Source organism: Mercurialis annua, linkage group LG7, assembly GCF_937616625.2.
Source record: "Mercurialis annua linkage group LG7, ddMerAnnu1.2, whole genome shotgun sequence".
NCBI classification, from domain to species: domain Eukaryota; kingdom Viridiplantae; phylum Streptophyta; class Magnoliopsida; order Malpighiales; family Euphorbiaceae; genus Mercurialis; species Mercurialis annua.
Window position 1 is genome coordinate 13,940,809 of NC_065576.1, and position 14,153 is coordinate 13,954,961.

A 14,153-nucleotide genomic window follows, 5' to 3' on the forward strand; every position below is an offset into this window, starting at 1 on the left:
TCTTACCAAGCTAGCCAGTCTAAATCCGAATTTAATTAATTTAACGGTGTTTCTAGATCCTAATACCTAAAAGCCTATCACTTCACACACTTTCACTCTAGAAGATTCTATAATATTCTAGAAGATTTTAGAAAACCCTAGGTCATACCATTCCCCTATAAATACTATTGTTAGTCAGCTGAGTCAAATGTCAGACCAGAAAGTTAAAAACCCTAGAGCAAAATTTGAACCCCCTAGGAGACACACACACAAATCACATCAAATCCATTCTAGAAAACACCTAAGATCGCTTTAATTCTCCAAGAACGCAAGCCTGCACAGATTCGAAGCTGGATTCCACATCCACTTCCCAGTAAACGAGCCAAGGACTCAGACCCGTAATTCTGATGACCCTCTCATTATATTCCTTTGATTTTCCATTAATACATGTATAATTTCCATAATTGTTGTGCTTGTGTTCTTAGAATGCATCTTTAGATGCTTTTATTGCTTTTTTCCATCAATATTGCAATAATTAATCAATCCGGTGATTTTTAATAAATTGCTATCAAATTCGATGATATACATGTTAATTTGCTGTAATTAACCACATTTAAGCTCAAACATACAAACCCAATTAATTTAAGACTCTTAGAATACATGTTTCTCAATGATTTTAGCTCTTTTAGCCATGAAAAACCTATTTTAGTACTTGCTTCCCATAAATAATTTTGTTTAAATGAGCTTCAAACACTCTAATTATGCCATATTTGGATTTCTTATTCGATTTTATGCGATTTTGACTACTTTTGCATGAGAAACGGACTTGTGGCAAAAAAACAAGTGGCGGCGCCGTCACCTTATCCTGCCAGCGCCAGCAGCTTAAGCTGGTGTTGTGTTCTTCGTTGTCGCCTCTTCCCAGAATCACTTCCAGATCCTTCCAGCTTCGATCCAGACTTCAAAATGTGTTTCCTGGCTCATCCGAACTCCAAACCAGGACCAGTTTGAATCCAGACGTAGAGAATTAGGAGTAGTTTAATATTCTGTATTGCAACGGGCCAGACCCGATGTAAAACAGACCCAGAAGTCTAAATATGTAACATAATGTATAAATCGGGCCCACGAGCCTGAGGCCCAGTAAACCAGTAACTTCCAGAGCCGATTTTGGGCTAACCCGACTGAAAATCGACTCAGATCAAACTAGTAGAACCGGATCGACGAGACCCACAACTCTCATGGTCTGCCCGAGAGCCCATTCCGACCAAACCGATGGTCAAAACCCGTGCGAGTTCTAGGCACTCAAAAATCAACGAGATTAAAAAGTATTTCTAACCTTGTATGTATATCAAACTGCCCCTGAGCATGCCAGCACTGTTTATCGCTTTCCAAAAGCATTCCAAATCAAATAATACCTAGTTAAAGGACTAATCACCTAAAATCTTCCCATTAATGCAAATCCAGCCCATCACTTAGACATCGTGGGACTACCATAAAAACTTAGTAACGGTTGTATAGGTTTTTCATGATCACCTAATAAAATCAATCAAATCACACTTATATATCCGGATTTGAGGCTTTGTGCATGTAATCATTCCAGACCAGGCAGACTTTTGCTATTTGCTAGAAATCTCTAGGGTTATATGTATGCTTAGGAATACCTACTACTTGCCTCAAATGTCATTCCTGATCGAGTCATATGCGCATCAAATGTGTTTACTGCTTTCGTACATTTTTATTTACAGCTTTCATAATCTGTGAACTGCACATACTGTTGAGATGAGATAAAAACGAATATGTCTAGTAAATAAAGCCGGTAACAGATAAGTCAGAAACAAGAGTCTCGGAGAGGTCCACGAACCCTAGTCTTTGGTCTGATGCACGATAATCTTACCAGAGGCGAGTAAGGTTATCTAGTCAGTTAAAAGGCATTTCCTAGTTGAACTAGGTGGCGACTCCATTTTTTCAAACCATTTCCAGATCGAGAAGTCAGCCATAAGCCTTTGGCGAGCGGCCCCCGAACCCCGCTCCGCTCACATTGTGCTTATCGTTAGCTATGACTTAGCTAGATTTAAAGTTCACCTCTTTAACAATTCTTCTTCTTAAAACAATCATAAGAGAGAAAGAGAAATACATAACAAACACATAGCCTAACTCCAGCCATGCGTAAATTCTACTAGAATTGATCTTATAAATCAAGTGAGAAGTTAATTGGTAAGTATCTTCATCTAAGTTTATAGTTTATTTGTTGTTTATCTTGTTTTGTTTTTGTACTATTTTCAGATTCAACAGTACAGCCTACGTAGTTTGCACATAAGTAGAGTGATAGAACTCCAAATCAAGTAATTCTTGATTGCAAATAAACTTTAGAGTGTCTCCTACAACTCCTATGCTTTGAGATTAATCTGTCTCAATCGTTTTAATATGTGAAATGTCCATAACATATTATTGCTTCAACTGTGAAAGAGGTTTGACCTCACCTCACTAAAACTGGTATAACTCATATCTCCGTTATTGGAATGTAGAAAGGCTTTTTTATTTGGATTCTAGACTCAAAGGGATAAACATTCACTGAAGGGTTTGTTAAACTTATGTCTATATTTTTCCCAAAACATGTTTGATTAAAAGCCTAATGTTCTGCCTATTAAGGTAGATTTATTGCCAAGTTTATAATCATGCATAAATCATATAGAAATCCATTTGTAGGAGCTGAATTTAGGTCAAATAACTATTAGATATATTTATAAGTATGTATATGTGATTTTGATGGCGTTTTGTGATTTACGTTGTTCATTTAGGTGCTCGTTTTGGCAACAACGGTGCAAGTAGAAAGTAAGGCAGCTTGTGACGTGATTTTGGACTAGTTTTGGTTGTTGTATGGTGAGTAGATATACTAGCCCTTGCTACTGAAATTAATTTTCTATTTTGATATTCAAAGTGTCAAGGTTAATTGTGTTATAACCGGTTATATATGGTTGTTTTGATAATGCACGAAAGGTGTTTGATAAAATGTTTCTTTGAACGTTTTAAATGATACATTATGCAATGTTGTTTATAAATGAAAAATGTGTTGATTGAAATCAATATGTGGATTTGATTAGGATTAAGATATTATCCTTTTGATATATTGACTTATTTGTTATAAAAGTGTTATGCCTTTCGGCGAATTCAATAGTCATTTGTTTTGGCAAATGATGTATGAAAATGTTTGAGTTGGTTAAGTTTTGAATGATAATTTGAAATGGTTTTATTGTTGAATTGTATTGAGTTTTGATGAAATGATTTGAGATTTCTTTTATGTGATATGCCTACTCTGTAACGATATATTTAGGAGGTGCTGACTTGTGAAATACACCTGGTTATGTGCTGAGTTAGTTATATGCACATGTGATATATTATGAGTGTCTATGCGCATTTGACACATGGCACTTGATTGATGGTCAGTGAAGGGAGAAAGGCTAAGCCGTGCTAATGATGGAGAAGGGTTAGCCGTCAAGTGTGCCTAGATATGTTGGTTAGACTATAGATCGTTGTTGTGTTCCTGATTACAGGCCTATTATTTGTATTATTGTTAGAGGGTAATATATCACTGTTATAGTTGATGATTGATATAAACTATGTTTCATATTTAAAGTGAAATTGTTTTGATATTCGTTTATATTTGTAAATGCTTTCGTGATGGACTTCAAAAGTATTTTGTGTTGTATTGAACTGTTTTCTAGTATTCGTTATTATATGATATACTTACTTTAAGTATTTAAATTTTTTTATGCTTATTATGTCTATTCACTGAGGTTTTGCTCATTTTAGTTATTTTAAAACCTTTTCAGTTAGGAAGGCAGTCTAAGTACAGTTGACTAGAGAGAGTTGGGCTTAGAGTTTGGTCTTGAGACATAGAGGTTGGCCACATCTCCGAGTTTTGAGATCCCTTGATTTTTTGGTTTAAAATAAACTTATTTGTACTTATAAATATATTTTGAACCATATGTATATAAGTTTGTAACAATACTTAGTTTTCGTACAATGGTTTAAATAAAATTGTATAAAGGTTTTTCTTATATTTATGCTTAATTATTTACATAATACATTTTACGATTTTGATTTGGTATTAAAAATATTTTAAATAACTGTCAATCTCGTGCTAAGTAAGGCGGGGTCTGACAATTTTGGTATTAGAGCTTCGGTTTGATGATCATGTAGACTCTTCACTTTTGGTTAAATTAAGTGACAATTTGCCCCTTTAACTTGTAAGCAATGGGCAATTAACACATAAATTAACTTTGTGGGCAAATCAGTCACAAACTTGTTGATTATGGGCAATCAACCCCATTTTGGCAATTTTCCTCCCTCAACTTGTAAGCTAATTGCTTCCTAAATTAGCAATTTACCCTCTCAACTTGTAAACTAATTTGCCCAAATAGGGTTAATTGCCCATGGTTACCAAGTTCGTGGCTAATTTTCCTACAAAGTTAAATTATGTGTTAGTTGCCCATTGCTTCCAAGTTGAGGGGGCAAATTGCCACTTAAGTCCTTATGGTTTTGGATATTTTATTTTATTTTATTTTGATTATAGGACCATGGAAGTTCAAGGTCATGGGGATAGGGCTTCTCAACGTGAGAATGTTGGCCGACAAGGTAGGAATGTAGAGGATGAGGTAGAGTCTAGGGGTAGTACTGATCATGAATTAGAGTATGAGTCTAGGTTTCATGTAGATAATCAACCAGTACCTCCTCCGCCCTCAGCTGTACCTATCCTACAGCTAGATCCTGCTGTCTTAGCACAAACTATCATTGTTACTCCGCAAGCTCAGGAGACAAGAAGAAAACTTTGGGGATATCATAGAACATGCTAAGAAGTGTGGAGCATTTGATATTCATGGCACCATTGATTCCAAATAAGCAAATAGGCTTAGAGCTACAGATAAGTCATTTAACACTTTAGAGCTGACAGATGGGCAGAAGGCCAATAATGTTTATGGCTTGCTACATGATACAACAAATGTATGGTTTGTTAGGATTAGATTGTTATTAGGAGATCAGTTGACCTGGGAGATATTCAAGAATGAGTTTTGCAGGGAGAATTTAACTAAAGCATACAACGCAGAGAGACAAAATGAGTTTATTGCTCTAAAGTAAGGTTTAATGGCAGTGCGGGAATACATTGATAGATTTGAAGAACTTTGCAAGTTTGCTTCAAAAATCTTTCCTACAGAAGCTCAAAAATATTACAGATTCAAAGAGGGGCTGCAAGCTATTTTAAGAATGAGCTATCATTGTATGAGGGAACATAGTTCAGAGGCTAGGTTGAGAAGGCGATAGAAAAAGAAAAGCTGAGAGAAGACCTGGAACAAGAGAGTAAACAAAAAGCTTCAGTTTGGACTGGGAAACAATGGGGGATTCAACAAGGGAACTAACTCATTTCAACAACGAAAAAAAGAGACGGGAAGATCTAGAGGTAATAGAGTACCCTGGTCTTGGTCTGGTTCACAGAGACCTCAATCGCATGATAGTAATTTCTTAGTAAGGCAGCCAGCATCTAGTGTAGGTAGTGTGGCTAGCAAGAAGAGATCTATAACTTGCTTTGAATGTGGTGGCATGGGACATATTATAAGGGATTGTCCTAGTATGGAACAGTTTAGCTCAGGTCGTGGCAGAGGTTTCCAAGGTACTACTAATAGAGGTGGTCGAACATCAGGCTTTGATAGAGGTTCTGGTCGAGGTTCTGGCTTTAATGCAAATAAGGAAGGTGGAGCCTCAACTTCAACACAACTATGCTAGGTACTCAGACTACTAGACCTGCTGTACAACCTAGAGTATTTGCTTTGACTCAACAAAAAACAGCAAATTCTCCAGATGTTATTTTTGGTAGGTTAACTATCTTTGGTAGGGATGCTTATGTTTTAATTGACCCTAGTGCAACACATTCTTTCATTGTGTCGTCATTCATATCATGCATACCTCGAGATAAGAGTGTGATGAACCATGCTTTAGTTGTACATTTGCCAGTGGCTCAATCAGTAGTTTGTCAGCATGTTTATAAAGATTGTGAGATACATATTGGGGATTATAAGTTTGAGGTAGATTTAGTACCTTTGGTGCTTCAGATGTTTGATGTTATAGTTGGTATGGATGTTTTATCCAAATACAAAGCAGTTGTTGACTGTTATAGCAAGAGGGTTTATTTTTAATTACCAAAACATAGTGAAGTTATATTTAAAGGTGAGAATAGTTCAGAACACTATGGAATGGTATGATCTTTAACTTCTAGAAGAATGTTGAAAAAGGGTTATGAAGCATACTTGGCATATGTTATAGATACAAAAAAAAGGAGTAAAACTTGAAAATATTCATGTTGTGAATAAATTCGCTGATGTATTTCCTGATAATTTACCAGGCTTACCACCAGATAGAGCGATTGAATTTAGTGTTGATTTGCAATCAGGCACGAACCCTATTTCTCAAGCTCCGTATAGAATGGCTCAAGCTGAGTTGAAAGAACCAAAAGTGTAGTTGCAAGAATTGCTTGATAAAGGTTATATTAGACCTAGTTTTTCACCTTGGGGAGCTCCGGTGTTATTTGTGGAAAACAAATAGAACTATGAGATTGTCTATTGATTATAGACAACTGAACAAGGTTACAATTCGCAACAAGTATGCACTTCCTCGAATAGATGACTTATTTGATCAACTACAAGGAGCTAGAGTATTCTCCAAGATTGACTTCAGATCTGGTTATCATCAATTGAAGATTAAGAATCCAGATGTTCCTAAGACTGCATTAGGACTCGATATGGTCATTATGAATTCCTTATTATGCCATCCGGGTCAACTAATGCTCCAGCTGCTTTTATGGATTTGATGAACAAAGTTTTCAAGCCTTATCTAGATAGCTTTGTGATCGTATTCATCGATGATATCTTAATGTATTCTAGATCTGAGGAAGAGCATGCAAAGCACTTGAGACTTGATTTCCAGACTTTAAGAGAAAAACAGTTGTACGCCAAGTTTAGTAAGTATGTGTTCTGGTTAGAGAAAGTTACATTTCTTGGCCATGTCATCTCAGCAGAGTTAATTTATGTTGATCCTAAAAGGTGGAAGCTATAATTAACTGGAATTCTCCGAGTAATTTACATGAGGTATGCAGTTTTCTAGGTTTGGCTAGTTATTACAGACGGTTTGCGAAAGACTTTTCTATTATTGCCTCACCATTAATAAAGTTACTACGGAAGGACGTGAAGTTTGTGTGGAGTCAATAATGTTAGAATAGCTTTGATGCTTTGAAAGACTATTTAACTTTAGCTTCAGTTTTGACACTTCCAGTTACAGATTTGGGGTATGTTGTATATAGTGATTCTTCCAAGAATGGGTTGGGATGTGTATTAATGCAACAGGGAAAGGTAATTGCTTATGCTTCAAGGCAATTAAGACCACATGAATTGAATTATCCTACACATGATCTAGAACTTGCAGCAGTCATATTAGCTTTGAAGATATGGAGACATTACCTATATGGTGAGAAATGTCTTGTCTACACTGCTCATACAAGTTTGAAGTACATAGTGAGTCAAAAAGAACTGAATTTGAGACAAAAAAGGGTGGATAGAACTTCTAAAAGATTATGATCTTACTATAGAGTATCACCCTGGAAAAGCTAATGTAGTAGTTAATGCCCTTAGCAGGAAACCTTCAGGTAATCTATTTTATATCATCACAGTAAGGATTCCATTATTACTAGAACTGAGAAGACTTAATGTACAATTAAATGAAAGTGAAAATGGAGCTTTATTAAATACTTTGAGGATCGGTCCTATTTTAATTGAAAGAATTAGGGATGCTCAGAATCAGGATGACAAATTAGTGAAATCCAGATGTGAAGTCCAGCAGGATAATAAAAATGAGTTTAATGTTTCTGATGATGGCACTCTACCGTACAAAGGTAGATTATGTGTTCCTAATATTGATATATTGAAAAGAGAAATAATGGAGGAAGCACACGATTCAGCCTATGCTATGCATCCGGGGAGTACAAAAATGTATCGTACTTTGAAAGAAAACTATTGGTGGTCGTGAATGAAGAAAGAAATTGCAGAATTTGTGTCTAGATGTTTAACATGCCAGCAAGTTAAAGCAGAGCATCAACATCCAGTAGGTTTGCTACAACCACTTTCTATTCCTGAACAGAAATAGGAACATGTGACTATGGATTTTGTTGTTGGGTTACCTAGGACTCAACAGGGACATGATGCGATATGGATTATTGTTCATAGACTAACAAAATCATCACATTTCCTTCATATAAAGGTAAACTATCCTCTTGATAAACTTGCTAAGATTTACACTAAGGAGATAGTTAGACTGCATGGTGTTCCATATTCTATTGTATCTGATAGGGATGTGAGATTTGCATCAAGGTTTTGGCAAAGCTTACAACTAGCTTTGGGTACTAAACTGAAGTTCAGTACAGCTTTTCATCCACATATAGATGGGCAATCTGAACGGACTATTCAAACCTTAGAAGATATGATACGTGCATGCGTGATTGAATTTCAAGGTAGTTGGGATAAATATATGCCACTCATGGAATTTGCATACAACAACAGCTATCATTCAAGTTTGGGAATGGCTCCTTATGAAGCATTGTATGGTAGAAAATGCAGAACACCAGTGTGTTGGGATGAAATTGGGGAAAAACAGTTAATAGGCCTAGAAATTGTTCAAATTACTTCAGAAAAAGTACGGTTGATCAGAGATCGCCTCAAGGAGTCCCAAGATAGACAAAAGAGCTATGCTGATTTAAAGAGAAAGCCGGCTGATTATAGTGTGGGTGATAAAGTATTTCTAAAGATCTCGCCATGGAAAGAGATATTAAGGTTTGGCAAGCGAGGAAAACTAAGTCCAAGGTTCATTGGTCCATATGAAGTAATTGAAAAGATTTGTTCAGCGGCTTACAAATTAGCCTTACCTCCAGAGTTATTGCAGATTCATAATTTCTTTCATGTTTCAATGCTACGGAGATACAAGAGTGATCCTAGTCACGTCTTACAGGTTCAGCCCATAAAGGTAAAGGACGATTTATCATATGAAGAAGAACCAGTTATTATTTTAGCAAAGAAAGATAAAGGGTTAAGAAATAAAGTCCTTTAGTGAAAATATTATGGAATCATCAAGGAAGTGAGGAAGCAACTTCGGAGCGAGAGGAGGATATGAGAAGTCGATACCCTCATCTATTCTAGATTAATTTTAAGGAAGAAATTTCCTAAGGTGGGGATAATTGTCACACCCATACTCTAATGTTAGATTATGAATTCATTAAACATTCATTATCGTACATTAAAATTCTAGAGTTTATTTAGCATGTCAATTGATTTCTTTGAAAATTATTAGGACTCAATTGAAATAGAAATCCGTCGTTAAACTAGAATAATTTCGTTGGATTAAAAAAAATTGAATTTATGGAATTATCAAAGGGCTAAAAGATACTTTAGTATGGCTGTAATAAGATAATTAAAAATCTTATTTATTGTTCTTATCATAAGCTATGACTTACATAGAGTTAAAGTTCACCTCTTAAGCAATTCTTCCTCTTATAACAATCATAAGAGAGAAAGAGGGAGATATAATAAACACAAAACCTAACTTCAAACATGATCAAATTCTACTATAATTGATGTTCTAAATCAAGTGAAAGTTAATTGGTAAGTATCTTCATCTAATTATGTAGTTTAATTGTTGTTTATCTTATTTTATTTTTGTTCTGTTTTCTGATTCAACAGTACAACCTCAGTAGTTTGCACATAAGTAGAATTATGGAACTTCAAATCAAGTAACTCTTGATTCTAAACAAACTTTAGAGTGTCAACTACAAATTTTATTCTTTGAGCTTAATCTTGTTCAATCGTTTTAGTACCTTAAATGTCCATGACATTTTACTGCTTCAACTGTGAAAGAAGTTTGACCTCACCTCACTTAAACTGAAATAACTGATTACTCTGATATTGAAATGTAGAAAGAATTTTTGATTTTCATTCTAGACTCAAAGGGATAAACTTTCACCGAAGGGTTTGTTAAAATTATGTCTATATTTTGCCCAGGACATGTTTGATTAGAGGCCTAATGCTCTGCCTAGTAAGGTAGATTTGTTGCCAAGTTTATAATCATGCATAAGTACGTATATATGATTGTGATGGCGTTTTGCAATTTACGTTGTTCATTTAGGTGCTCGTTTTGGCAACAATGGTGCAAGTAGAAAGTAAGGCAGTTTGTGACGTGATTTTGGACTAGTTTTGGTTGTTGTGTGGTGAGTAGATATACTAGCCCTTGCTACTGGAATCAATTTGCTATTTTGATATTCAAAGTGTCAAGGTTATTGTGTTTTAAGCGGTTATATATGGTTGTTTTGAAAATGTACGAAAGGTGTTCGATAAAATGTTTTTTTGAACGTTTTAAATGATACATTATGCAATGTTGTTTATAAATGAAAGATGTGTTGATTGAAATCAATATGTGGATATGATTAGGATTAAGATATTATCCTTTTGATAGATTGACTTATTTGTTATAGAAGTGTTATGCCTTTCGACGAATTCAATAGTCATTTGATTTGGCAAATGACGTATGAAAATGTTTGAGTTGGTTAAGTTTTGAATGATAATTTGAAATGGTTTTATTGTTGAATTGTATTGAGTTTTGATGAAATGATTTGAGATTTCTTTTATGTGATATGCCTACTCTGTAACGATATATTTGGGAGGTGCTAAGTTGTGATATGCACCTGGTTATGTGCTGAGTTAGTTATATGCACATGTGAGATATTATGAGTGTCTATGCGCATTTGAAACACGACACTTGATTGATGGTCAGTAAAGGGAGAAGGGCTAAGCCGTGCTAATGATGGATAAGGGTTAGCCGTCAAGTGTCTCTAGATATGTTGGTTAGACTGTAGATCAGTGTTGTATTCCTGATCACAGGCCTATTGTTTATATTATTGTTACATCGTAGTATATCACTGTTATAGTTGATTATTAATATAAACTATGTTTCACATTTAAAATGAAATTGTTTTGATATTGTAAATGTTTTCGTGATGGACTTTACACGTATTTTGTATTGTATTGAACTATTTTCTAGTATTCGTTATTATATGATATACTTACTTTAAGTATATGAATGTTTTATGCTTGTTATGTCTATACACTGAGTTTTCGCTCATTTTAGTTGTTTTAAAACCTTTTCAGTTAGCAAAGCAGTCTATAGTACAGTTGCCTAGAGAGAGTTGGGCTTAGAGTTTGGTCTTGAGACATAGAGATTGTCCACACCTTCGAGTTTTGAGATGCCTTGATGTTTTGGTTTATAATAAACTTATTTGTACTTATAGATATATTTTGAACCATATGTATATAAGTTTGTAACAATACTTATTTTTCATACAATGGTTTAAATAAAAATGTTGTATAAAGGTTTTTCTTATATTTATGCTTAATTATTTACAGAATACGTTTTACGATTTTGATTTGGTATTAAATATATTTTAAATAATTGTCAATCTCGTGCTAAGTAAGGCGGGGTCTGACAATTTTGATATTAGAGTTTCGGTTTGATGGTCATAAAGACTCTTCAGTTTTGGTTTTTGATATTTTATTTTATTTTATTTTTATTATAGGACCATGGAAGCTCAAGGTTATGGTGATATGTTGGTAAAAATACGCAAGCGTACGTATGCCAACTTGTAATACAGACTGCGAAGTCCGGATATCGTACCCACAGAGAGAGTTCTAAAGACAACTAGTCAAAGTACTCGATTCGAATAGCCGAAAAGATAATTTTTGTTGGTTTTGTAAATTAAAAGACAAATATTGATAAATGTAGATTAAAGTAAAGTAAAGCTGTAATTCAAAAGGTGTTTTAACAATAATGGGAAAAGCAGGGATTATTAATCTTAGTTATGCTGTTTACTTAATTCAGATTATGGATTATATGGTTCTGATGACGTTCAAACTAATCTAGAGCACCTAAAATTCTCTCTCGAGCAATTACAGGCAAAAGCATTAAACTACTAATACTAGGTTAATTATTCAGTCTCGCACAATGATTAACCTAAGTATAAATCGATTTAATGATTATTAAGCAAATTCAAAGAACCCGCACTCGTTAATTCACTCTCGCACAATCAACTCTTGCGTTCTTAATTATATTGTTCTATTCCAATTTTACTCTCTCGAGCTAAAATCAAAACATACGGCAAAGACTAAGTGATCAGTTTAGGCTAAGCATTAAACACAATAATTAAAACCCATCAAGAACACAAAACCCATAAGTCCAATTCAATTAAACAGACATAATTTCGATTAATAATCCCCAATGAAGGGTTTAGCTAGACATAATAATGAAATAACTCAAAACAATAATTAAAGAACTCATTCTAAGATTAAATTGAATACTGAATATAGAATTGAAAATAATCGTACCTTGTTCGAAAGTAAACTAATGATAATCGACAAGAAAAATAATGAAGAACTGAATAAATCGATAATCCAACAATAATGAAAACTCTAGTCTATGGTTTATGTGATTACAAAAACTACGCGACCCTTTGTTCGATGTTAAACTCCCTATTTATACGGCTCCCAACTTCATAATCTGATATTAGGTCAAGATAGATGAAAACCCAGAAGTGCCCTTTGAGTTTCTCGGAGTTTGGAGTTAAAACGGACAATTTAGTCTTTTTCCAGTCGCAGCTTTCGACACTTACATGACCGTGTAAGGTAGTACACGTTCGTGTTCCTTATGTCTTAGCCAAATCTTCAAATTTCACAAAATCATGTGCTTCGGCGAAAGTACACGTTCGTGTACTTTTGTTCTTCGAGATAGTACACGTTCGTGTACTCTGGGACTTGGCTGAATATTCATTCAATTTGGCTTCACAAAACTCACCCTTCGGCGAAAGTACACATTCGTGTACTTTAACACTGCAGAGAAGTACACGTTCGTGTACTACATCACTTGGCCAATTCTTCTGATTTCTTTCTCAGCTCCTCAAATACCACCCTTCGGCGAAAATACACGTTCGTGTATTTTTGTTCTTCAGCTCAGTACACGTTCGTGTACTAGGTAACTTAGTCATTTCCACTTGATTTCTTCATGCATCTCAAACATCACCCTTCGGCGATAATACACGTTCGTGTATTCTAGTACTATGGAGGAGTACACGTTCGTGAACTTGGTCACTTAGCCCAAATCACCTATTTCCACTTCTCGATTCTCCTATGATCCGCTTCGACTTCTTGAAATCTCTGAATATCATCAAAATTACTCCAAATTACGCCATACTTGCACATTTTCCCTGAAATACTCAACATGGCAATAAGTACCCAAATAACGCTCAAAAACACACATCAACATGTAAATACCGTATCAAAAGTATACCTAAGTATAGGGGTATTTCTACCCCTATCATGATATGGCTTCTCAACGTGAGAATGTTGGCCAATATGGTAGGAATGTAGAGGATGAGGCAGAGTCTATAACTCTACTTATGTGCAAAATCCCCAAAATAAGGAAAAACAATTTATAAAAATAATACGCAAAGTAAATAGCAAACTCACGACTTGCTATCCAAACCCAAACACGTAGAGCAACTCTGTAATGTCCTTGAACTCCAGGTTCCGCCGGTAGTTGTCCTGTCGAAACTAGATTGAAAATGACAACTAAACGTAATTAAAACTGACCTTAGTCTAGGAATATTCTACACATCAAACTCACAACAAATAAATTAAATAACATCGTGTCAAACCCGTATGGTTGTCACGACCCAATTTCCGCCCTAAACCAAGTCACGACCGGCGCTAGGAAATGAGAATGGTTGTTCTGAAACCCGTAGCAAGCCTGGAACCTCTAGAAATTTTTTGCAAATATTATTACAAGATTGCATCTCTCATACGATCTGTTTTCAGAAAACACCGTTAAAATTTTTCTCGTTTAACGCAAACACGTTTCTGAAATATACATATAAGCAAAATCTAGTTTTCAGAAGTACTGGTTAGATAACCGTATTATCTCAACCCTCGCTTCCTTCTGAAAACCTAGTGTGGTAAGCACTAGAAAGCATGGATTTATATCTCGCTTGCCCTAACACATAGGCAGTTCCAAACCACACGCCACTCTTTTTCACAGTTAATATA

General features: G+C 35.1%; 1 protein-coding gene across 1 annotated transcript; it reads left to right on the forward strand.

The window, feature by feature from the left end:
• Positions 1-5,118: 5,118 nt before the first annotated feature.
• On the forward strand, positions 5,119-6,486 carry LOC126656854 (uncharacterized). Its single transcript, XM_050351476.1, has 4 exons — positions 5,119-5,274; positions 5,467-5,722; positions 5,818-6,152; positions 6,292-6,486. The coding sequence occupies exons 1-4, from the start codon at positions 5,119-5,121 to the stop codon at positions 6,484-6,486; spliced, it is 942 nt and encodes a 313-aa protein (XP_050207433.1).
• The last annotated feature ends 7,667 nt before the right edge of the window (positions 6,487-14,153 follow it).

Coding starts and splice junctions, on each gene's coding strand:
- LOC126656854 (XM_050351476.1), top strand. CDS start 5,119: ATGGCAGTGCGGGAATACATTGATAGATTTGAAGAACTTTGCAAGTTT. Junction 5,275..5,466: donor TGAGGGAACATAGTTCAGAG/GCTAGGTTGAGA, acceptor TCTGGTTCACAG/AGACCTCAATCGCATGATAG. Junction 5,723..5,817: donor CTTTAATGCAAATAAGGAAG/GTGGAGCCTCAA, acceptor AACAAAAAACAG/CAAATTCTCCAGATGTTATT.